Source organism: Rhea americana, unplaced genomic scaffold (genome assembly GCF_003343005.1).
Source record: "Rhea americana isolate MKP2758 unplaced genomic scaffold, rheAme1 scaffold_52, whole genome shotgun sequence".
Classification (NCBI taxonomy): Eukaryota; Metazoa; Chordata; class Aves; order Rheiformes; family Rheidae; genus Rhea; species Rhea americana.
This window is the reverse complement of record NW_028186668.1, coordinates 4,223,623-4,250,727: the sequence shown is the minus strand read 5'-3', so window position 1 is coordinate 4,250,727 and position 27,105 is coordinate 4,223,623. Positions and strand designations below refer to the sequence as shown.

Below are 27,105 nucleotides of genomic sequence, written 5' to 3'. Positions count from 1 at the left end.
CATATCAGTGCGTAGCTGGAATAACTCAAACAGTTTCAGAGGGATGAAGGTGGCTCAGGCAACAGGAGAAGCAAGCCCATTCTTTAACACACTTGACTGAGATTACTACTGCAGATCAAACCTTGGCGCTCACAAAGGGGCCCTGCATCTTTAGAAACATCACTCCAAAACATACCGTTCCTCTCCTGAAGAGATGCTCGAGTGGTTGTGCCAAATAGAAAATATGCCACTACATTTCTGCTGGGCCCTTTCCAGGCACAGGGGTGATTATTTCCCCGCTCAGATCTAACCTTACAGATACAATTGCTGAGAACCACCACTACCTTTTTTTTTTTTGTCTCCCTTTTCTGCCAGGAGAAAATCTTGACCCTTTCTACCCTGGATGAGCTGTACTGGAGCCTGAGGAAAAAGACAGGGGGGAAAGAGGGAACTGCTGGCCTATGCACCCCCCAGCTACATGCTGAGGACAGGAGGGAACAACGGGGCCAGCAACCTCCTGCTCCTTGTTCCAGGGCACAGATCCTGCTCCTGGATGCACAGAGACTTTCCTCCACATTTTTGCTTGAAGGCACAGGAACAGCCCACATTTTAGGCACTATTTTTCTATGGTGCTCAAAGGTCTGTCATTAATAACAGTCATATTTTGTGATGGACTTTTTCAAGTGGCTTTACAATTCACCAAGTGCTTTTTTTTAGGCATATGTTTTTCTCCTTAGGCCATTCTGCTGTTTTCCTGAGGGCTTTAATGTTTTTCCTCATCTCCTTTGATGACAAAACCCTAGTATATCCTGAGAAAGCTTTCTGGTCCTTCCTCCTCCTCCTTTTGGTTGATCTTTGATTCTCYACATCAACTTCTTGAATTTTGACCCCATTAGTTAACTGGATAAACTGAGTTCTTTCATTTTATATTTTACTTTATATTTCATATTACATCTGCCACATTTTGGAGTTCACTGCATATATTTTTCAAGTCACGCCATAGGATCTTGGCAGTTATACTTGACTAGAGAGATTTTATACACATACATTTGAAGTACAGAGGAAGCAATTAAAGCATATGGACCTCTCCCATACAGTAGGGAGCACAGTACAAATCTTCTCACTTGATTTATTATAACCTTATGTCGTTTAGCAAAACCAACTCTGCAACCGTTTGAAAGAAATAAGCCAGCTGAGAAAGGCAGACGACCYGCAGAGAGAGCTGCGGGTCAGGGAAGCCTGAATATTTTTACTTGGACACAGCAGTACAACTCAGTCAAGACCGTGTGAGCAGAATCAGCTATGTGGAAGTGGGGTACAAATTCTGCAGTTTGTTTTGCGGGGTTTACTGGCAAAAAGAAGGCCAAATGGCCCTGTCCAGCCTGCGTGTTTACCTCAGGCTCTGCCTCATGGTGCAGGCGAAGGCAGTTTGCAGTCCCTGGGGCCTCGAGTTGCACAGCAGAAGCTGCCCTGTGCCACGCATGGGAGAAACCCCTGCTCCTTCGAGGAGGTGAAGGACATGGCTGGGCTGCTTCCTTCTGCTGAGTTTCTCTTCATCTGCGACGAGGCGGCAGCTGAACAGGCACTGTGGTTCTCTCACAATTTTGCCTGGCCTGTCTGCAGGCAAGAGAACGATCCGCTCAGACTCATCYGTGGCAAAGCAGGTGGAGAAGAGGACTCCTGCGCCGTAACTCTGTGACAATTGTAAGGACCGCTCTGGTACCAGCGGAGTTGTACTTCCTGGGAACACACCAGAAGTATTTCTTCTGGAAGACACATTCTAACCATAAACTGTAATKCCAACTCATGCCCTCACTAAATACCAAAATAACGAATATATACAGGTCCAACGACCACAGAGTGATGCCTCAGGGCCCCTCACTGTTTTAGTTCTTGTGTATTTGAAAGAAATTGTCATTCTGCCCTTCCTTATTACTGTGCAAATGCTATCAATGTTTTTGGCACCGTGCAAAGAATGCAAATGCAAMTAGTTCCTGCCCCAAAGAGTTTACATCCTAAAGAAGACAAACATAGCATGTGTTGAAGAGCGCAGACCTCTGTGTTTTAGGGGGAAAGAGTTTAGCTCACAGCATTAGCTTATCTTATTCCTATTCTGAGTGACAAAGTAAAGTCTTTCATAGGAAGCCTTTGATACGAAAAGTGTGGTGAAACCGCATAGGGAAAGATGTTAGATGCAGTTTAGGATAAAGTTGGGCCAGTAACAGAAATGTCATTAAAATAAGACTGTAGTAGAGGATCTAGAAACCCAGAAACAGTCAAAAGCAAGAGGTAGTTTACAGAGAAAAAAGACATGTTTGGGTCTGAAGAGAATATTAAGGACATATCCCAGTCCTTATTAGAATGGACAGAAAAATGGTACTTGGAATGGACTGAAGCTTTATTAGCCTTGGGGAGGATAGTGAGCACAAAGATTTTTTTTTCCTTTGCACTTAGACCGATACTACGCTCTGCCGAGAGCCTTGGGTCCAGATGTACCAGCTTTTAGATAAGACTTAATATCTCTCTAACCAGTGATACCGTATTTGCAAAAATGAGTTGTACTAACTACCAAAATATGCTGTAGATAYATTTAAACATAGAAGTTCATTGGACAACCATGATCCATACAAAAACGAAACAAAACAAAACAAAACAAAGAGCTTTCTTTGATGAGCATCTACAATAGTACTAGACAACAGGGTATCTCATAGATTAATGTAATCTTTTCATAGAAAAATAATTTTAGCCTGTGGGAGAAAAAATGCTGTACATTTTCAAAAGGGCTATTTTATTTGTTTGGGCTAYCAGGTTATTCATTGTCTAGAACCATCCTGCATGTGTAGAACAGAGAAGCTTCCTTCATGATCATTCTGCATACTTCCACTGTGAATATGTGATTGTAGGATATTTTAATGCTCACCATCCTTTTCTCAGATCTATGTAATGGAGGCATTTATACGCCCTCTTCATTATGCAAAGGCATTGGAAAGTATTTAGAATATTTACATACATTTAAATTGAAGTAAATATGGAACATTTTCTCTCTTAAGTGTCAATGAGAAAATACTGAGAGTGGGATTAATCTGCCTAGACAGATACTGTGYATTATGACAGTTTGGCCATTCCCACATTCCTGATCAATCAAGGTCAGACTCAAAGGATTCCATTAATATTTTAATACTTACCAAATTAGACAAAAGGAAAATGGGTCAATATGTTACTTGGTCCCATGTGACAAAAACATAGAAAATAGAAACAAGCACCATTTGAGAAACTTGTAAAGCCCTGGACACATGTCATGAGAAACCATTTACACTCTCTGGAGTGTAATTTAAGAGCTAAAAGCTGACCTAGTTTATCCCCCTCAGAGGCCTGTGCGGACTAGCCAGTTACACAGAAAGGCTATCATCCACAGGCTGAATGTTCTTTAAACTACTATTCACAGTAAGCAGAAATTGCAAAACTTGGCCAAAAGTACAAAAAAATATTTCTGTGCAGTAATTGCACCATCTGAGCAATCCTTGAATGTCAGAAGTCAAAGCCTGATGGTTTAACCAAACAGACAATACATGTGTCCTAAAACAATTCAGACAGCACATTTAACATCCATAATGAAGCATAATTCATGTGTGAAAAACAAAAATATCAATGATACAAGAGAATGTACCGTGCTCTACAGATAGAATGAAAAACTTACAGATATGTACAGAATGCATGTACTTATTTTCTAAAAAAGGTAAAATATACTTTCAGTATTTCATGATGGAAGATAAGGAAAAAATTAATTTGCTGGTTCAGTTTTGCATTTCATACAGTTTTTACTGTTTCATAATTGTTATATGCTGTTTCATTACAGTAATATTTTTAAATAATTGTGAATAATATCCAGAGGTTTCTTATTCTAATTTCAGTGACTGAATCTTATCCAACTTTGTGATCAAGACTGCTTTCTATTGCTCATATCTGACAGGACAACTAGCTTTTCAAAATTTTCRTTTCTGTTATTTCTTCACTACAGTTAAATAAGTTTTATTTTATCTTTGGGGTAAAATGATTCTTCATTTCTTTTCCTACACCAGCAAAGTGTATTACATCTTCCTTTTTTTCTCTCTCATTCAAATTTGTAATATGCAGATGGCCATTTTGCTTTTAAAAATGCCGTCCTCAAAATAAACTCCTAAACTATCAGTGAAATATCTTCTAAACTTATTAACAAACTACTCGGAGTATTGTTTTCTTGTTTATAACAAGACCAGAGATCAATGGACTATGTCACTAATGCAAAAGGCATCAAGTGGTGTCATTTCAAATACAACAAGAGCTGAATCCACACTGCAAAYAGACTTAATCCAGGACATTTATTTCAGTCTGAGTTTTGATTAAGACACAACCTTGGTATGCATTTTGATTGATTATACTACTTCTTAAGCTTTGACCAACACCCCTGCACTGTTCTCTCGTCACACTGGGTTGAGACTGCAAAGCTCTTTGAGACAAGCTCGTGGGAGAAGTATCTGCATAGTTTTGACCTAAGTCAACTGATTTCAGAGAAAAAGTACATCTGTATGAATGCTGTGCCTTGATAGCTATTTTGCTGGACATAATTTAAGTGAATATCTGAAAGTTTTAAAAGATGAAGTTGAAAATGGGAGTAAAAAGGTGGATGCATATTTTTGACCACTTTTCAGTCAAGTAGCATTCTTTTTCTCCTCTGCTGTCGATTTGAAGGTGTTTTAGAGGAATTTAGCTATCAGAGCTGAAAAGAAGACAGGGAGTGCAGACTGTCAGCAAGGGGCATGCTTAGTAATACCATAGCTCTTTAGATTACAGGTATATAATTTTTAAAATTTACTTTAGGAATCAAACAGTGTTTTCAATCTGGCTGAAGCTGAAACACTCTGCAAAAGAATATTAAAGAAAAGAGAAGAAAGTCAAAAAAATTATTTTTGATTACTTTCAATATTTTCTTTGATTTGAAAGACAGATTTAATTTCAGTTTTATTTAACCTTTTAAAATCATTTAAAATGTTTTGAATATTTACAGATGTAAATGTGGTTTTTGTCATGAAAATTTTAAGCAGCATATTTCTGCATGTGTCAAAACAATCCCGTTTTTCTCAAACATTTTGCCTTTTTTTTTGTCTGAAACATCTTCCCAAGGTAACCTTCCACTGACTGTTCCCAAATCTCAAATTTTATGTAGAATGAACTAAGGAAGGAGGATTCACTATTTCTCTTTCATGGGAAAGTTATCTAACCTCTTTCCACCAGTTCAAAAAGATCTCCAATGTTGAATAAACATTTATAAACAGAGTTAAAAAAGAAAAGGAAACATGCATATTTCACTTAAAAAAATGTCGGAGCAACTGTACTAAAGAACAGCAATTAGCTGATAGTGACTGCAGCCCAGGTTAAGCAATTTTGAGTAAATACAGTATTAGGTCAAAAACCAGACATTAACTTTCAGATTGATTCAAGTCAAGCTATATCAAGCAAACCTGAATCCTGCTTGCCTTTGGTACCTTATTCTAGAGATTAAGAGCCTACTTGCTGCTAACAGTTCATGTAATTAAACCTTAAGTCCAAGATTTAGAAGACTATGGAACAATGTCAAGAGCCTGGGATTTAGGTATGCTGGTAAGGCCTTATATGGCAGTGTTTTAAAAGGATAAACATAAATAAAAGCATACATTTGAAACTGTATCTTCAAATATGTGCATGTAAAAGGAAACTGAACTCTTGTAGCTGAGAGCAGAATTTAGTTTCACACTACTAAACACATTTTTTGGTGATACTCTTTTTCCCTTTCTTTTACAGTCACCAGTAAGCTGATTTCCAGTATTATCTTGACTAGCCCAAGAAAAAATAGAAATCTCAACATACCATACCAGACTTGACTGTGTGATCAGTGATCCTGAGGTACAGTACTGAAATACTCAAGTCTGCTGTATGGGAGACAGAAGTCTGAGAAAACTCTCTGGAATAAGAAAAATTTTCTTAAGAAGAATGGACTGGACTCCAGTCAAAATGGAATCAGGCTGCTGATTAAAAAGGTCACAGGAAAACAGTTAAATTAGAAACAGGGGAAAAACTGACAGGGGTGGAAGAGCACCTGGTTCAGACTCAAGCAGTTTGTGAGAGAGACATGGCTAATGTTCAATATGTCTCTGAACAGGCAAGGAAATAAACAGCATAAAAGCAATAAATAGGAAATGTAAACGACCATTTACAATGTCAGTTGACTGGCACTTGCAATAGAGAACGAGCAAAACTTGTAAGTGCGTCCACACCGATGCTAGAGACTTAAAAAACAGGATAAGGGAACTCAGTTCCTTGGCAACAAATGACAACTCTGATATAGCAGATGGAAGGAGGCTAATATGGGGAATACAGTGTGGAGAGGTTGTCAATTTTACAGCCAACGATAGAGGAAGAGGTACAGGCAGGGGAAAGGCGCAGCATATGAAGGATAATACAAAGCATAACAGAAGAAAATACTAGGGGCAAAGGGGAACATCAGAGAATCTTTGTGGGTGGAAGTAACACAAAGGTAGTACTGCATTTGTACTTAGGACTCTCAGTTTATCATACCAATCAGGAAATGTTCTGTGAAATTAGAGAAGCTGCAAAACTACGACCGGTATGAAAAGTGGCAAATTTCAACTACCAGGCACAAAGCCTCATCCAGCTGAGATATGAATATAAATTTTTTTGACACAAAAAAATTACTGCTTCTTAGAACAATGAGTCCTGGAACCCACAAGAAAAGACACCTCCCTGGATTGAGTCTTGCATGTTGCAGGGGACCTAGTTCCAGAGGTATTAATGGAAAACTACTCTGTAATACTTTCACAATACCATTGAACTTAGTATTGTAGTGGGATGGAGAGGGCCAAACAAATACATCATAAGAATGTTTATTTTCAAGGAGAACTACACAAGAATGAGACAAATAGTAAAAACCCCAAAATGCAGTCCAAAAGGCAAGAAGCCTAAAGGAACCTGGATGATTTTCAAAACCACTATATTAAAAGCCCTGATAAACTGTGTGTCACATCTCAAAAAAAAAGAAATTAAAAAGTCCAATAAAAAATAGCTCCTTAAAAAGGCTAATGATGGCTATTGGAGGGAAAAAGACCAACATTACTGAAATGAACAGGAAAGTCCATAAAAAACAACATATCCTGTGTAAATGAAAACCAGAATGACTAARAAAGAATATGTACATCTTACAAAAGATCCTCAAGTTGATAGTAAAAAGTTCTTTAAAGGCATGCAAGAAGCCATCTAGGGAAGCAGCAGTATCACAGGATGACCAAGGTTTAAAAGGCGCATACAGGGATGATAAGGGCATAGCAAAGAACAGGTCTTTACTGCTGAAGATGTTTGAGATAGTCCCAAATTCAAGCTACTCTTTGAGCCAGATTAATTTCAGATAAATATACTGGAAGTATTAGATAAAATAGATGGGGTAGATGTTAATAAGTGATCAGGAGTGGGTGGCCATCACCTGAGATTTCTGAAGGAACTGAAGTATGAAATTGCAGAACTGCTGGCCAAGAACCTAGTAGCCATAATATATGTGGATTTTCAAAATGCTTTTCACAAAATTTGGCACCAAAGGTTGTAAAATAAATTTTCTTGGGGTTGCAGAAGAGGTTTTTTTATGGACTGAAGGACTGGTTAAAGGCTAGGGAGAAAAGAGTAGGGCTTGATGGTCACTTTTCACAATGGAGAGGCAACACCACTGGGGAATCTCGGAGATGGGTGCTGCAAATGGCTTCAGTAAAGATTTCCATTAGTGACCTAGAGAAAGAACTGAATAGTGAAACATCCATGTTTGTAGATGATACCAACCTCTTTCAGCTTGTCAGGTGCCATGCTGATGGGGAACTCAAGAAGAACCTCACAAAGCTCTGTGGGTAGACAAGCTTCAAGGGTCATTGGGAGTGATACTGRGAAGAAAACAGTGAGTGTCAATTTGCTATTAAGATCTTGGTACACCCATAATCCTAAGTGCTGTGCRCAGTTCTGGTTTCTCACAGAAGGGATGGAGAAGAGTGGAGGGGTTAAAGGAGGGAGTGCAACCTTCCAAGGCTAGAAAGACTGGGGCTCTTTATTTTGAAAGGGAGAAAGCTGAGACAGGATATTATTGAAGCATACAAACATACGGAAATAGTGCACAAGGTAAATGCAGCACTGTTCTTTCCCAAACCTTACAGCACTAGTAATACAGGGTACTCAATGAAAAATGGAGGGAGACTGGATAGCAATCCTTACAGTATGAGTAGTGCACTCGCTGCCACAGGAGGTTGTGAAGACAGAGAGTAACAGCAGGTTCAGAAAAGGATTAGACAAGTTTATGGAGAGCAGCTCCAACACGGGTACTGAAGGAAYATATAAATAGGGAAATGCCCCCTGCAAACCACCTCTCCTACTGCCACTGTCGGAGAAATAGTAGTGGGATAGATGAGCTACTGGTCTAACATGAGAAGATATTTCTTATTTTGTAAAAATAAGGTAAAATAACAAATCTCATCAGATATCTCCACTTACCCTAACTGAGAGTTACAAAGAAGTTAATGGCAAAGTTCAAGAATTACTCCACTTAGCAGTTTACAAAATGTTTTTATTGAATTTATACATTTCCCTGAAGATACAAGAATGGAAGTGACCTTAGAATATTTAAGTGTTATATTTTATTGTTTCTTTTTAAAGTATAGAGAAAAACATCTTCCAGATACAGTCCATGTGTTAAGACCCAAACTTATACACAAAGCATTTATAAGTAAAGTTCAGACACTAGATTTCACTATAGCATAGCACCCCAAAGCAGGTAAAGGATTATAAGTGAATTGGTAACAGCTTATCCCCAGCTTGCGTGCACTAGTGAAGGCAAGACAAAACTTCTGTAAAAGAGTTTTAGTGAACAAAATGGCCTTTATGGGGACATGAAACTGTCTTTTCATTTCACAGTTTCCATTATTCCAGACCCTTACAAAAACAATAGCTAAATGGCTSAAGGACTGTTAGATGCTCGATTCAGACAGAAAGTACAAAGTGAGATTTCAATAGAATGCATTTTCTCACTCTACAGAGAGATCACAAAGATTTCTATTCACTTCCACTTTCTACAAAGCCTTCTAGGTTGATTATGAAGTGAGGTAAAACTTCAATAGACTGAACAGTTGGTCATTGTACTGAAAGGATTTATCATTTCCTACATAAGTGCATTATTTTTTTTACAAATTTCAAAGGTATATATAGTCTACCCTGCCCAATATATGGYTTGCAAAGAGCTTTAAATCTAAAATATTTAAGAGTTCCAATAAACATTTATGTGAAAAAGAAAGAAACCAGAAGTTTTTTCCTTATTTTTCCTTTACTCACAGGCCTCAATTTTATTCAAAGTAGGATTTTAATACAATGCCAATGCTTCTCTCATTTCCTTTCCCTATTTTTCAGGCACCTTAGTACTTTTTACAACATTTTCTCCCCATGTCTCTTAGCRAGAGAATGAGTTGCTCTTTTCCTTCTCCCTTTTCACCCTGTGCCCTCCACTGGAGGTTTATATACACATAGTTTCTTTTCATCTGGATTTGAACACTCTTGGAAGAATTTTTATTCTCACTTCAACTTGGCTGAGCTTTTTGCCAGCTGTGAAAACGGCCAGATAATTGTGAAGCTGTTCCCAGAGCTTAGTACYGGTAGCCCCAGCTGGAAGCACCTGATTAGTCACAAGGTATGTTTAGGTCTTTACAGACTGTGTATTTGTATCCACCTAGCAGTAAATATGCATCTAGGTTTTAAGTAAAATAGCTACTCTGCAGTGAAAAGGAACAGAGACTAGAGTGTCATTAGAAATTAGAAAAAAAATGACTCAAGTTCCCTTTTTTTCTTTGTTCCAAAGGTGTAAACTCAAAAGCGGCAGAGCAGGTGGTAACTTCCAGAGGATGGTGTGTGGCCCTAAAAAGACATTCCTGTAGAGAGACTCCTTTGAACACTGGCTAGGCATTTGTTGTGAATTACATAATGTGGTTATCAGCATTTCCTTGTGATTCACTTAATGTTAAAATTAGACCTGTTTTCCTCATGGAAATGAAGCAGAAAGTGCCTTTCCCAGGTGCTTTCAAAGCCCCCGGAGCAGCTCTGATGTGATGGAGGAGCTAACAGGTTGGCTGCTGGAGCCTCCTTGCTGCAGCTGCTCCTCTGCTGTCGCAGGAGCCAAATGAAGCTTCTGCTGCTTCCTCTCCTTGTCCCTACTGGCTGCCATCTAACTCTGAGCCCAGGGAAAGCTTCATGGCCAAGCCCAGCCAAAAAGGGGGAGAAAAAAATGAAAGCACAGTCAAGTGATACCATAATTCTTCCCAGCAGGCCTGCTGGGTGCATGTGCTAATTTGTGCAAGGTGGTCTTCTGTCCCTAGAAGCTGTCTATATGAAACACGATTCAACTTTTTTGTGCCTTCGTGCCTCACTTTATCTGTCACAAACCAAAAGCAGTGTAAGACAGAACCACAGGGCTTCCAGCTGTCATACATCTGGCACAAATAACCAAAGTCTAGCTGCATCCTCATGTATGTAGACAGACAGTGCCTCTGTGCCTCTAGCATGGAGCCCCCAGATGACGTCAAGGGGAAATGTTTGTAAAGAACACTTTACTTAAACAAATGCTCTTGGATGAAGAAAACAAATAATACATCTTTATTCTAAGTGCTGTATCTTAAGAATTGAACTGAAACAATAGCAAAAAATGAAGTAGAAACATATATAAATAACAAGCAGGAATTTTTTTTCAGATGTTTTCTACTTTAATAATTTGCAATAGTATTTAATGCGCCACTGCACTTAGATAAGTCAACAATTTCTGATATGCATTCATTAGCAGCCCAAAGAAAGTGCTTTTGTTTGTCTGGTTTTGAGAGATCTGTTATGAAAAGAATGTAAATTTTTCACAGAGTGGTAGGGCTGACAGCTGGCTGCAGACTTTCACAGCGCTTCTTTTACCTGAATTCCGGATGCCCTCCAAGTGACAGGTTTGTTGTATCTGACACAGAGAGTCACAGAACAAGCAGGCTCTAGCAAACTTCTTCAGGCATTCTCACAAGCGTAAGCATGCAATATGTCTATTGTGCATGTAATGAGTCACCTCAAACAGCAAATGTGTGTCGTGCCAGATTATACAGAGGTTTTGTGAAAATAAATATTCCCATTGAGCATTAGCATGAGACCAGAAGCTATGCCAAATGTAACTGGTTTCTAAAGGCCAGTCTTGTTCCTTAAACCAGCTGTTTAACGGAGGTTGTGACATCTGAAGAGACCAGCAGACACAAAATATACGCAGTGTACGCTGACTCAGACTGAGGTATGTAATTTCACAGAATTAAAATACAATTTTTGAAGTGTTATAAAATTCTTTAAATTACTTTTGCCAATATTCATATTTTGCACAACAAACCACAACTAGAAAAATACAAATACAAATTTTATTTTGTAACATCCTCTTTTTCTCTTTTTTAGTATATATTTATTTAATGGGAGCCCAGTGAGATTAGTTACTGAGGTTACCTTGCTTCTCTGACATCAGTGAAAAATGGAGTGTGAGCATTTAAAATCTGCCATTATCTCCTAATGCAGATACTAAGTAAATCACAGGACACTGGCACCAGACTGATTAGCTACTTGAATAGTTCAACATTTTCAGCTTTTCTAACCTATGCATTTACTTTTGCTTGGCTGCTTCCTCTCTTGTACACTTAGCAGCTTGTTAAATAAGGCTCATTCAGCCATTAAGGAAAATGAAAAATACTTTAGTTACAAGATTGGTAGTTTTTCAACAGATGACTATTTTCACCAACTGTAGAGCAGAACAAGTACATCCATGCTTTGCTCTTAGAACAAACTCTGATAAAAGACATTAGTAATATCAGACTTGAACCTGTTTCATACAGCAACAGCTTTTGTCTTTCAGTGCCCTTGGAGGGATATGGCAGGAGGCACTTGCTAAACTTAATGTGCTAAATAGCCATGGTGAGGCAATAACAGCAGGAGAGAGCCCAACTGGAAGATGTGTCTCAACGGAGGGTTTGTTTGTCTTATTTTCATTGGTTTGCCATTAGCCTATTGTAATGAAAACCAGACGATGACCAGATCGTGGTCAGGGGATGGGAGTATGTAACCATTACAGTGCTCATGGCATGGTAACCCAGGGATCATCTGACTTCCACAGAGACCTCAGGACTTCTGCTGTAAATAAGAGTGTTCCCTGCCTCCCACCTACACTGTGCCTTTCCTTCCACCTCTTCTTCCACTCAGACGTGGAGTCAAGCTTGAGGAATGTGATGGGAACCGGACCTGGCAGTGTGCAGTGTAGAAGGAAGGCAGAGAACTAAACAAGCTCATGAGGGCTGCGATAGCAGAAAGAGCATATGACCTGCTGCATCTCTTTCAAGACCTATTCTTAGAGATGGGTGGATGGAAAAGGCTGAATCATCCTCTCAGCTGCAGAAGACCAAATTGTACAGAAGGATCCCTCCAGCCAGGGCTTTAAGCCATATAGGATAGGAACCAGCCTAGTATTTGGAGCTCTCTGTGGCAGGTGGCTAATCCCTCCCACCCCACCTCTYCTCCTCTGCCTCATCTCCCACTATTCCCCAAAACTGAAAAAAAGAGTAACAGCAAGAACCTAACACCACAAAGTCACAAGCAGTTCCRTTCCAGTGGGGATTTCACGTTTTGCAGGCCTGGTTCCCGCGTGCTTTAACGGACATCACATGTATCAGGTATCTTTTACTGGATACTGTTTCTTTAGAAGTATTTCAAGAAGGTTACTGAGTGATTTTGTTTATATCTATTTAGCATTGCCATGCAATTCAGAGATACTTCAGCATATAATACAGAAGGATGTTTGTCCCTAGAATTCTGGTATAACCAGGTCACTACGGCTGTGAGGTCTCTTAGCTGTGAACTTCAACAGAAGAATGTGCTACACTTCATAACAAAGTATTTCTTCAAATCAACAAGTGCTTCAAATCTACAGGTATAATCTTACATACAAGTGTAAGATGAAATAAACCTTTTCCTGAAAAAGAATAATTAYTTTAACATCCTTAGCTCTCACAGTCTGACGCAAGTCCACCTACAACAAATGGTGTTGAACTAGTACCATAAAGAACATTTGAATAGCAAAAAACGTTACTTACACGGCCTCCCTTTTCAGGGAAACATTGACATCCTCCACTGCAGTCTCTTCCTCCACATGGTCCTGTGTAAGTCTTTCCACCCTGCAAATCATAACATACATAAAAAGAAAGTTAAATGATATCAGTTACAGTATCTGGCACACCACAGTAAGCTTTGATTCCCAGACTCCCCGGGAGTTTTCTCAAGCTAAAACTTGGATCAGGTCTAAAACTCTAAGTGAAACCTCCTAAAGTCTTGCTTAGAAGTAGCAGCACTGAATGGCTTTCCAGTTTTTGGAGATAAACATCAAGAAATTTAATGTTACTATATTAATTTCCCTCCACAGTTTCAAAATTTTGCAGCTTCATGTTGAGCAATATATCTCACACATCTTTTTGACATATGCAACAGATATCCCTTCCACAGACATGCAGCTGCTTCGGGGACACAGTCTAAGTCCTGTATCACCATGTAGTGCATCCTTCTATGCATGCTCTAAATTGTTAATATATACTTTAAAATATTTATGGAAGGACATAAAGGAAGTCTTGGATATCATGTTCAAAATCACAAGCCAAACTCCTCCCCTTTCCTGGCTGCCTCTCCTGGAGGCACCTAAAACTTGCTACCAACAAACTACTCTGACCTAGAGTTCAGACCTAGATTAAGTAGGCAACTGCAGTTACATCTGTTCTGCATGTCCAGAACTGCCTCAGCCTGGACTGCAAGTATATGAATACAAAATATGCAACATTATGCAAATCCTTGGATGGACTTGAACAGGCAAGCTCAAAATATACCTAACACACACCGACAGCACAAAACAGAGCAGCCACCGTCACTTTTGTTCAGAAACCTGACCAGAAAAGAAGATGCTGTGCAGGCTGTGGTATAACTTTCATAACTGTAACTCAATAATTAGTAACACAGTGAAGACCAGCCTGTGGCCCACCTAAGCTCAGGGGTTTAAAACCCTTAAGAGTATCCCAGTGGCCTAATAAGTAATCTGGAAAAGGAGGAAGAAAGAGGGGGAGATTCTTCATTATTATTTCTGAATCTGTTTTGCCCCTCAGCAAATAATTAACAGATCTACAAGGAAAAGAAAGAAGGACTGAAGTCTAGTGGAAGTGAAGGCTAGAGAAAGGATGTCTTGGAGCCACAGCTCCTCACTCAGTGCTGCCACTAATTTTCAACTGCATTACATGTAGTCTTGCTGGATCACATTTCTGAGGTATCCAGGTCTCTCTTTACACTGTCAAGAACCTGAAACACCACTCCAGGCTTTGGACTCCACTGGGTGAGCTGAAGGAAGAAAAGGTATGAAGCCCATACCCAACAGGCATTGCCTAAATCCTCCTTTGGATTATACTTACAAAATTGCTTCTCAATATATTAYGGCAAGCAGAAATAGGAAGTTACCAAAATAAATTCTTATGTTTGTCATGAGAGGCTGATGGCTGTGCCATAAGATTAATTTCCATATTCAATAGTTTTAGATATTAAAATATTTTAGTTTCAGCTTTATACCTGCTTCCCATGTTTAATGAAATGAATAGGCATTTCACATCAATAAAAGAGGACCACAGACCTGAACCTATACCCCCAGCTATTCAGAGGCTAGATGTTTGATTCAGAAAATTATCTTATGGACATAATATTGCTCTGCATCTTGTTCTGAACCGTACTTTAAGTTAAGCTAGTATTTAGAGGAAATAATAAGCCAAGATAATAATAAGCCAATAATAATAAGCCATCTTCTGAACTCTAGGAACTTGTTCAGGTTGGTCTGTCTGTTAGTTAAATGATCAGACAGTCACAAACACAGCTTGGCAGAGAAATAAACTTACTATTTCCACATTGCTTTCCTATTAACCTATTTGCAGATGAAATTTGGATCTCTTTCTCATGTTCTTTCATTTCCACAGAGGTCCTGCCTTCCCCCCTTTTCAGAAATCCAGATTAGATTTATTCATTTCCATGGATGCCACACAGATGTCTGCGTGAACATTTTCCTTTGCAGGACTAAGGCCTTTGCTAAGGAGCAGTGTATTAAGGAGTGCAGCCATTAATAGAAATTCATTATGAATTTTTAAAGTTCATAATGTTTTGGTTGGAACTGTTTTGTTGGAGCTGTAAATAACAATATATCCTGGCCTAACAGTAACAGACTGACARATACAATAATTTAATCATGTGGATTTTCAATTATGCCTGCTGCAAAAAACAATAAAGAGAACAATAAGGAGTTTCTTTCTTACTTAGCAGAGTGACTCTAAATTTGGTAAACTGTTCCTAAGGAGAAAACAGAGTATGAATCAGAATTATGGCAAGATATTCATGCACTTGCRAAAAAAGGGAGGCTGCTAATACTAATTTAGACTGGAAGTTGTTCAAGGTCTATTGTTCGTGTGCTGTCCATCATCCAACATTTTAATTTGTATGTTGTAAGAATATCAGCAGCTAATGTGGAGAAACAATTCTTTTTTTCCCACAATTTTAGGAAGTATTTTTTTTTCTTTTCTCATTTTATACCCTTTTATGCACATAGATTCATCACATAATGAAGAATAAAATTAGGAAAATCTCTCCAAAGGTAGGGAACTTAACGGGAAAACATTCGAGACCACTGTTAATAGCTTTTCTGGATCATATTTGGCCACTCCTTATAGCCTGATTTTGGCTTCTTCATTATTTGACTGCTAATGAGAGGACTTTGGAAGCCATCAGTCACATGAAGCATCTTCCATTTTATCATCTATGCCTGTTTATAATTTCTTGAAGGCAGATAATTGCATTGTCATTTAATCTGACATTACAGGAAAGTTCCAGTATAAGACATTACAGGAGGTTACAGTATAAAACATTATAGTTTAAGATCTTTTTAAGGTTAAAAATAAATTTGTTAAAGGTCCTTGTAAAACTCTGATGAAAAAATTATATGCACACAGACACACAACTCATATGAAGGGAAATCAAATGAGAACATAATCAGCAATGATTAGAATTAAAAATGGAGTTAGATTTTGAAAATTGTTTGCAGCAAAATGGTATTCCAGGATCTGTGCAACTAAACTGYAATGACAGCAACTTTCTCAAATCCGAGGTTATCTACTGACTAAATAGCCAAATCCAGATCTTGTTCATTTTTGTGTGATCCAAAATTCTGCTAATCATTAGCAGCTCCAAAATCTAGCCAGACTCCAGAAACRGGGTTTTTATAATCTAATTTAAGGTATCTGTGATATAGACATTTACAGTTCATCATCTGCCCTGCTGTTATAAACCATACAGGGAATTTAATCACAGGTATTGTAGATATTTGAGATAAAGTACACCCTAGAATGGTCAGTTTTCCTGGCACAGGTTATAAAGACAGCCTGGGGTAACTGGTTCAGATGTATGTGTCTACAGTGCAGGTGCCTGGATTCAGGTGAGAYGAATCCCACACCAAGGGTTTTACTCTGAACTCCTCTGTGAGGAAGAGGTGCTGCTGCAACACCAGGCCTCTGATGGGAACAAGGAGCRTGATGAAAACCACTCCAGGGCAGAGATATAATGTGAGCACAAAACGGGTTATACTGTTGCACCGCTATGTGAGAGCCGTCCATGCATTAAATGAGAAACTACTGAATTAGAATTAGGTAAAGAAGTCAAGGCTAAAGCATGGTAATCCTGTCCAAAGTGCACATAATACAATGAAATAAAACCAACATGATCTGCAGGTCAGAAAGCAGATTTAGGATACAAGGCGGTCTCACCTAGGTAACTATCAGTAATACAATGTTGGCCAAARTTCCCTGGGTAACAGTGTCAAAAATACTGACATTGAGTATGATTGTAACAAAATTGGGACCAATAAAAAAAAGTAATAAGGGATGAGCTGTTTATTTGGCAGAAGTCTGGGTGGAGAAAAGCAAATGCATTGCGGGCATAAAGGTGGGTTCATGAAAAGAAAAAAATGGGGAACAGGGTATTAAATCTAGTGAAAAAAAAAGAAGGGGGAGTGAGATTTTTGTATGGTAGCAGTGTGGATGCCTACAAGCAGCAGTGATGTCGACCTGCAGGTCCAAGTCCCCAGGGCCCCCCCTTCATAGCCCCCCATGGACCGCCCATGGGACTCTCCATTACATCTGTACATGAAAGACTTGGCATCAGAGGGGATAAAGAAGGGATAAACTTGTAGGAAAGGGTATTGTATCTGAATACTAAGTGTAGGAAGACAGGCAATAGAATTGCAACTTAATAGCACTTAAGTGCTATAAGATTTTGTTACAATAATGTAATAAAAAATAATGACGTGCAAAAATATACTAATAAATACATTTTGTAATAAACACATTTTATAATAAATACACTTTATAAKAAATAATAAAGTGTAATAATATAATATTAATAATAAACCCCTCTAGCACAGCTKGCASRRCYGTTTTGTCTCTGGCCATGCACACACGTATGTGCCATCCTGGCCATCTGCATTCCAGGCGAATTACTCTGGGGTCTAAAAACAAGGCAGAGTAACTTGCTGTCCATTTGACAYTACAGCTAAATAGAAACTACCAAATATTAAGAGCCAGAGACAGATCCCTGGCCATGGCGTCAAGCAGCACAGATGAGCTCACGTCCACGCTGGTCAGAGCCAGCCTTCTCTAGAGCAGATTTATCTTGAGACCAAGACAGAGAAGTCCAGAACAGACAAAGAGCTGAAATTCACTGTCTGCCCTATTTCAGTTAGCAGTTTAGACAGATCCACAGGGGCTCATACAAGTACGTCTAGCTTGCAGAACCTGACTTACCACAAAATATGGTTACACCTCCTCGATTTTTAAAATACAGCTGGAGAAGATGATGAGATGGAGGAGGAATTAGTAGAGCAGCTTTCCCTTGCACCATTCATTGCCTATAACAGTTTTGCAGGAAATGGGAGACTGAATTTCAGTTCTCTGACTGAGGAAATCAAACATGTACCTATCCTTGGGAGTGCTTTAACTAGCAGGCCATGAAGTAGGCTGCAATGGATGGGGAAGGGGGAATAAGGAAAGAAATAAATGGAAAGGGAGAAGAGGGAATTTTCCAACTCTCTCTTCAATAACGTTGGATCACTGTGCTGCAATGAATATAAGATTCACGGTTCACGGGACCTGAACACAAAGAGAAAACATAAAAGTGCCAGCTATGTCTGTAAAGGCTGCATATTTGCTTGGTGCTAACACATTCTCTTTTTYATGCATGTGAAATAGCAAACATAAAATGTGGGTGTCCCAATACAAAAACTTTTTTCACTCTCTTGATTTCTCACAAAAGTTTTGTCCCAAAACAATTTGTCCCATATTGCTTATGTTAGTACATCTTCAGCCAGCAAAAGACAATTGCTCTTTAGAGAATTCATAATTTCTAGTTTTGACTTAAATTCAGTTTCTTTCAGCCAAACTCTTAAAAAAGTACTGAAACATATCCTCAGGTCTCTTTACACTTTGCCACACATTAATGATTTATTTGTTACTAATCTTGGCCACATTTATGTAATTGCYGTCTCTGCATGCCCAGTCAAGTATCTTTACTCTAATGGTTGGTATTCTGACAAAGAAAGAACAAAGGCAACCAGAGGAGAGACCTCAAAAGAAAGTTCTATGAGCACATAAAATATAAGCCATTTCCTGACACGCTCCCTCCTCCCCCCTCCCGCCAAAAAAGAGAAAAAAGGATGTTATAATAAAAATATTGCAACCTGGAATCAAAAGATTCTGCACATCCACATTCTCTTTGGTACAGTTTTGTAAGCTCCAGTTCTGCATTAACTTTTGTCTTGACACAACCTGACTCTGTTCCTTCCATCAGTCACAGCAGCTCCTCCAAGTTTTACTGACAAAGATTTTAGAAGGTCTGGGAACTCACTGAAAAGCTGACCCATGGCTCTGGGGGCTGGCATGCTGCATGCCTCTGCAGCCTGCAGTGAGTGGCATCTGCAGATACTTCATGTGAGATTTTGGTTGGAAACTCGAGTAAGGATTCCGAACATGCCTCTGAAGCAGCACGGTGCAGGGCTGCTAGGAAGCATGGCCCATACTGCCATTGTGAATCTGTATTTCCATGTTTGACATCCAGTTGTCAAAACTCACATTAATTTCAAATTTGATCTGTAAAAACCTTGATTTATAGGCATTTCATTTTCTRCTTCCTTTCAAATGAAGGCAGAAAAAAAAATATGGTTATTTGGTTATTCCTGTTGTTGAGAAATCGGACAGATAGGAACTTCATTGATTTCTAGTATAATGGCACGGTTGCATTTGCTCAAACCCAGATTTTCACTACTTAAAGAGAGGAAAACATTTGCTATTTGGACGCCAAATTTATTTCTCTTAAAAACACCTATAGCAATCATTCAYAACAAGTATGGAGAATGTTGTCAGTGGGAGAGACCTGGATTAACCTACATTAAGCCCACTCTGGAAAACGCTCTGTCCTCATAGAACTACAACACCAAAGAAGGAACCGGTCATCTGAGGCTGACTACTTGCAATCCAGTAGCTCCTAGTATATTGGACAGTAAGACCACTGTGAAGGGCTTAATTGGAAGGGGAAAGGGAGATATAAATTGGCGCATTCAGAGAGGAAGGAAAAGATGTGGGTGTGGATGCTCTCTCCAACTGTTCTGAGAATTATTTAACTAAGAAATAATTCTTTCTTTCATATTTGAATGGAAGCCAGAATCTCTTCTGGACTGGATGCATGGCAATTGGAATTATTTACTGCGTGACCTCAATATCATATGAATGTTTACACTTCCCACCAAAAGTAGGGGGAGCAATGTATTTACATATCCTTCAAGGAGAAAAAGGCTGTAGGAAGACACTGGTCCCAGGATGATCACACAGAGACAGTGCCACTAGCCACACTCAGAAAGCTGGTCTCTCAACAACTGCCTAATTCAGCCYTCAGCGTAATGAAAACAGCAATGCTTGTGGCAAGTACTACACTTTATTGATTTACGTGGAGTGCTGTTTCTCTCTTACTACAGCACATATTGAGAAAACTGGAATGCAGTAGAAGAGCTGCTCTGAGCAAGCAGCTCGCTTCAGTTGTGAGTCCAGATGAACATGCAAACGTCAAGAGRAGGAGCACACAAAAACAGCACAGCTCCTAGGCACGGAGACACCTGGGCTTGATGTTAGGGGGAGAGGAAAGGCAGGGCAACAGAATACGAAGTCTGTGATGCTGAAAAGTTCTGAAAAGACATAAACTTGCCCTTTCAAGTATGTCTCTGCAGCTGTGTCAAGTGCAGCAGTGGGAAACAGAAACTTGTACCTCTTAGAAATGAAGCTATAAAAGACTTTCCTCTTACGGACCASCTTGTGGTTCTTGATTATATGAATCTTCTGGCATGTGACCTTGGTTTGGAAGCTGTATAGTTTCATTTCAAAATGAAATTTCACAGCTCCACAAGAGCACTCTATTTGGGGCATTATCTACCATCCCCTTTCCAAATTATAAAGTTTTCTTGTCCTAGTTTTCAGACTGTGCTTTGTAACAACTGCAGAAGCCAGACGTATTACAGTGTGAAGTTACTCTTCACATCTTCATAAAAGCATTTTTATTTTTGTGGCTTTCCTCCCAAACACATATTTACCCAGGAAACCAGATGGAATCCAGAAGGAGTTGCTGTGATACAGTAGACAGTAAAAAAAAAGCAAGGTCTTTAAGGGGCTCAATCACAGAGTAAATCTTAAAAGCTGCCTAAATATACAGCACAGATATTTGAATAACTATCCAGGGGTCTTRCCCACTTGCCCAGCATGGGATAGCCTGCAAACAGTGTACTTCCCAGCAAGCAGCATATGCTGTGAGATAATTTTCTGTCAAGAAGTCAGTAAATAGGGGCCTGGTATTTTAYTGGTACAGACACTAGATTTAGCTGCATTTGCTAGATTATTCCTCACATAGATGATTATATGTTATCCTAAGAAAGGAATATGAGATGGAAAAAAAAAACAGTTAAAATATTGCAAAATGTCAAACAGTAAAGATGGTCACCATTTTATAAATATTCATCACTGCTGTTTACTTCTGAATAATCAGCAATACTATGGGAAATTGCAATGTGCTGTAGCTCTCAAGATCTAATTGAGGAGAGTTAAGATACAGAGGGCTTTTCATAGAATGAAATTGCATCCAGAGAAGGAAGAACAAGGTCTTCTGTGACTTCAGACAGGTGATTTTGGTGCCTAAAGGAATGAATGATCAATGTTCGCAAGAGAAAGGTGATGTTGTGAGCAAACAAAACTCTTTGAGAAGTATGCTCCCATGGCTAAAGATATCTGTAATACTTCTTACAAAGGTTCAAGTATTAGAGGGTCATAAACCGACACTCAAGACCTAGAGCATTTACAGAAGAACAATAAAACTGTTGCTCCTATGAGCACTCCATTTTTAATTTTACCAGCTTAGGAATCAAATCTACTCACTGAAAAAAAAAGAGATATGAGTCTAGTAAGAGTTTGAAGCTGGAAATATATTTATAAAGGTAAGTAAAATAAGATATGCAAATTATTATTTATTATTATTAACTATTACTAATTACTGCAAGCTAAGACCCTCTTGCTTCCTTGATTATAATGAGAGACCAGTGTTACCTAAATTTAACTAAGTGACTTAATTCTCCCTCTGYACAAAAAGTCAGCTGATATTTACAGCCAGATCTCAGAGAAAGAGGATACTGAAGTGTCTGAAGGAAAATCTGGACTGCTAAATTAAAATTTGTTTGGGTATGTTTTTTTAACTTGACTCCACTTTGGCAAATGCGTGCTTCTACAGATGCATATTATTTTAGTTTTTTATCTTTTCTTATAAGACAATTGATTCTCATCTACCATACAGCATAGCATTCCTCATCTAGCAGTACACTGATCTTTACAGTAAGAGAATCAGGACCTCTTAAAAAAAGCCCTGCTTCCCAACATATCATTCCTAACTGAATCTGATAAGGTGGTTTAAAAAGGTAACACTACAGGGGTCTGTGTCAGCAGAAGTGTTTTCAAGTTATGATGACCAAGAAAGCTATCCAAYGTGGCAAAGCAGACATATTTACTTGTGTCTCTAGAGAGTCTGCAATGACAAGCTATGCTAGAAGGCACAATCTGTTTCTCCTTCAATTTTTATTCTGTTAGAAAGTCCTATGCAAATTACTATGCAATTTGTATTTGATTTGCACAAGTGTAAATGCCTATGTAAGGCACAAGTTAGTGGACAGCGTAACCACCTGATATCTTCAATTATATTGCACAGTGGATCAAAAATATTTTCCATAAAGCAATCAGGATAAAGAGACTGTCAGCCATTAATCTGAATTTGGCTGTTGTCCAATACTTTATATTACTGAAATAAAATCCCCCTTCCCATCCCCAAGTACAGAAGGCCATTTGTTCACATATTAGTAGCACAATAATGAAACACAGAATCCACTCATTAAAGTAGCAATTTCTATATTTAACTACTTTTAGTTTCTGAAGTCTAGTCATTTTCAGTTCTGGAAAGACATCCAAAGAATGATATCATTTGCTTCAAACAATAGAAAGTCTGGATGCTATTCTATATATGGAGATTTTTTAGTCTATTTATAAACCACACCAGTTATTTGACCTGTCTAGTTTACTCACCTACGTAAATTGGCAAACTCAGGAAAYTTACTTAAGAACACATTACTCTTAGTGACTGGGAAACTTTAAAGTTGTTAAATTATATTTCATATGKGTATCCAATAATTCTAAAACTCATTTGCACCTATTACAAACCTAGAATAAACAAACTTGCCAAAGTAGGAAATATTTTTGCTTTTGAACAAGCAGCAATGTAATTGCATTAGCTCTACTCAAGAGTTGGGGATTGATATAAAACAGCTGTACAGCTGTTTTCATGGCTGTGTCTTCTGTATTTGTTCAGTGTAGTGCAATGGTGCCAGGTTTTCCCAAAATGTAAGCATAACCACTKAGATTTTATTCTAGCTTCCTGGTTTCCATAATTACTTAAAATGGTTGTTTGTGTGTGAATTGTATTTATATATTTAGTTAGTTAGCTAGTTTTCCTCTGAAGAATAGCTGTATACAGCCATACCTGCTGACCTGGTTCCCAAGAGGTTTTTTTTTTTTTTTCCTTGACTCCTTGATGGGGGGAGGTTGGTGACAGTTTTTGATGGCTTTTTTAAAATCTGCTATGCCTGCAAAGTCAGGCATCGCTGAGAGGGGGAGAGGGAGTTGAGCTGGCACTCTTCTTGCAGAATTATTTACTAAATTGCAATTAKATATATACAGCAAACACTGGAACTGAGGGGCTATCACTGAAAGYGTAACTTGAAAGGAATAGATTTGCACAGGTTTATCACAGATGGCTCAGACTGACTGACACTGCTTTTATTTTACATGGCAATGGGTAAGTGTCTAGCCCGAGATAACCCTTACAGTTCTGGCTCAGTTTTTAGAGTTGGCTATTAGACAAATCACTGTGTCGGAAATATTAAATGTGGAAATTTGATATGCAACTTTTCAGAACTGCTTCTCAGGATAGGACTAGTATTTCCTAAAAAGTAAAAAGTATGGATAAGAGACGTGCAAATAGGGAAAAGAACTACATTTGATGAGGGAAGGGTTTATTGCTAACTACTTGGTCAGATGCAACACCCACCATTTCCTTTCTATTTGAAACAAGAAAAAGACCATGAGAATTAGCTTTCTTACTGACCTATTTCATTTTTCAGTTCAGATTCCAAAACATAATCTCCTCCCAGAACCTTTTACTTTCCAATCTAARTGAATCAGAAAAAACTATTCAGGTCGCTGAATATCAGGAATTTAGTCACTTGCGTTCTCCATATCCATTTGGCCATTTCAAACTGGAAAAAGTCAGCAGGATGTGATTGCAAAATAGCAAAACATACAGCTGTAAGTAAATATTTTTGAAATGGGTCCAAAAAATATCTACTGGAATGGTTATTGTGAATTTCTACTATTGAGACATTTCTTTTTGGTAAACATTTGGGTGAAACAGTGGATATATACTACAGGATTTAACATACCCGGATTATATGCAGACCCCACTGCAAATTTTGCTATTTGCAATGGGCTCAAACTAGGCAGTCTGTATTTCCTAAAGCAGAGAGAAAGACATCAATAAAAAAATCTCATCCTTGTGGAAACAGAAACTGATAGTGAAATATAAGTAATAATYTTCTTTCTCATCCATATACATTTGATTTGCAAGATGTCTTAATAATTTTTCACCAAGAAAAAAGAATAGACCTGGAAAAGCTTCTCCTACTTCTTTTTAATTTACAAATGAGATGTCCCAATATGTACCTGAGCACCTGAAAAATTGTAACAGTGGAAGCAGCACCCTTCTTGCTCATCAAAATTGCATGTTATTTTTCAATTCCCACTTCTACCAAAAAGCTGTTTTAGTTACTTCCCTATTCAGGAGACAAAATTCATAGCTCAATGTAACGCTGATTTTATTTTGAATATTTGTGATCAGCTGATGCCAAAATCTGAAACCTGGAATGGATTGATATTAAAATAAATAGCAGAGAGTTTTTCTTTGGATATTTTTTCATCCTTCTTATGCACTTTTATATGAATTTCTTGGAGTGATGGTAAGTTTGTTTTTGTGTTTTCTCTTTTTTTATTTCTTCAAATATCCAATTGACAATACAAGACAATACAGGAATGTTACCACAGCCACAATTCTTCACCACGAAATGCAGGCTCGGATGAACACTGTGTGCAATTTGCCCTCATCCAGAAGAAGAAAAAGGCCTCTCCTCTCCCATATGCAGTATTGACTTGYCATTAGAACCTGCTTCAGTCTGGCAGCTGACGTGATTTCTGCAATATTGCAGAACTGAGTTGATTGCACTTTCCCAGAGTCATACAATGAGTCACTGATTCAGCTCGGTCTAGGACCCAAGACCTTTCTGCCTTCCAGTCCATTACTCTAATCAACAGACAAACACTGTCTGCATTGCTGCAATAAGTCTTGTGGCTCAGTCTCCATACAAAAAAAGCTCTTACACAGTACAAACAATTAACATACTAGGATTACAAACATCCAAATTTTAAGCTTCTCTCTTTAAACTGGCCGAAGTGATGTCATCTGGCCTTTCTTTCACATCTTTTTCATTATATGCTTGCCTTAGCAAATATATCTCAAAAATCCAGAAGTGTTCATGTCTTGGCATGGAGTAGAACATAGACAAGAATAAAACAAGGAATACACCTGTATTTCATTATAAAAGAAATGAGATTGGCTTGACTTTTAAAACAGATAGAAGGGACCCTTCAGTGCTCATCAAGTTTAGAAGTCTTAGTGACTTATAAGTGATGCTTTTTTTAGAACGTATTTCCTGTAAAAACTGTACACCCCACATAATTCRGGAGGAATAACTTTGAATTAAAAATCCATAGAAGGGAACCAGCAGACAGGATTTCTGTTTCCAGCTTTGCCACAAGTATCTTTCTACAAAACTTCTCATAAGTGATGTCGATTCTAAATGTTGAACTGGGATATCCAAAGYTCAAGAATGAAGGTTAGAATCAACATCACTTATGATACAGAAATAACCTGGAGCTGCAACATTCATATTAAAGGGTGACAATACCACTCAAAAAAACCCTCTCCATCTCCATCTCCTTGCTTGCTTCCATGAAACCTCATGCACTATATCTCATGCATCTATATGGAATAAATCTTCAGTTCAGAGACCAATAACCAAATAGTCATTTTCTTATGCAGTTATCACCCTATTAGGACAATGGTCAGGCCACTCAAAACTCCCAAACAACAAGAAAATTCAGTGGCCTTTTCCTGACATTAGACACAAGACTCTGCCAAACTTCAAAGCCTTGTAGAGGACAATAGCTCTCCACATGTTGACTGAGGAATGAAGACACCAGTGAATCATTCTCTCTGACATTTTACTTTTATAAAAGAGACTTAATGGTTGAAATGCTGAAAGAACGATAAAATAGCTCCATAAGCTTCCTCTTAACTATATCTTTCCTGCTCTGTTCTTTTCTTTTCATCTAAGCAGCTAATAAATTACTCCAGCTGATTTTTGAAATACAGGTCTTTTTTTGTGAATAGGTAACAGTACTGACACACACCAGACCAGGAATGAGATTTCAAGTCCTGTCATGCGTTGTTAGTAATAGCTATTGTTCGTAAATGGATGTCACTAAGCAGTATTCTTTGAGGTGCTGAGCACTGATTGTTCAGCGCCCATGATCTTCATGACTGGAACCTCATTCCTCCTTCAAAAGCGATAAGCATCAGTCCCCAGAAAACTCCCACTCTTTATATTACTTTGTTTGTAAACTCTCCCTTTTTCTATTCTGAAAGGTGAGCAGAGGGTTTCCTTAGTCATACAATTCTTGAACCTGGTTAGCTGAATTGGAAAAATTGTTTTTCTTGGTAAAACAAGTATTGGAGTCATCTACTCCAAATCTYATCCTCTTTATTTCCTTAGTGTGTACTTATACACATACACACACAAGTGTAATTGGTTTTCCAGCTGTGAAATAGAATGGCTCTTTTTCCTTACTTTTCTCCTTCTTTTGATAAACAGATCTCTTGGGTTTCCCTCGGGCGAATATTTTTCAGCAGCAAGAGATCTCAGAACCTTTGCTTCAATTTAAATTTTGTTGCTGAGCACGATCTTTTAGTTTAATTGCATCATTTCTCTACAGCTCCCAGTTTTCATGACTAACTTTTCACACTGTCCATTCAGAATATTTATTCTGCAATTTTTACTTCTGATAATCTAAGAATAATATTTTAATTTCCCCAGGCATTTTTAACTCTTTCCCATTACCTTCCACATGCTTTTTCTCTCTCTGTGCAGCATATGGGTCACAAAAGCATGTGTAGAACTCCCTAACATAGATCACACTCATATCAACCCTTATT

General features: G+C 38.4%; 1 protein-coding gene across 2 annotated transcripts in view; it reads right to left on the bottom strand.

Annotated features, from left to right (window-relative positions):
* COL4A2 (collagen type IV alpha 2 chain) overlaps positions 1–27,105 on the bottom strand; it is a 141,954-nt gene that overhangs the window by 86,806 nt on the left and 28,043 nt on the right. For both annotated transcript variants that reach the window (XM_085318130.1, XM_085318131.1), the window contains exon 4: positions 13,179–13,259. In XM_085318130.1, the coding sequence (XP_085174256.1) occupies positions 13,179–13,259 (81 nt within the window). The remainder of the gene's footprint in view (positions 1–13,178; positions 13,260–27,105) is intronic.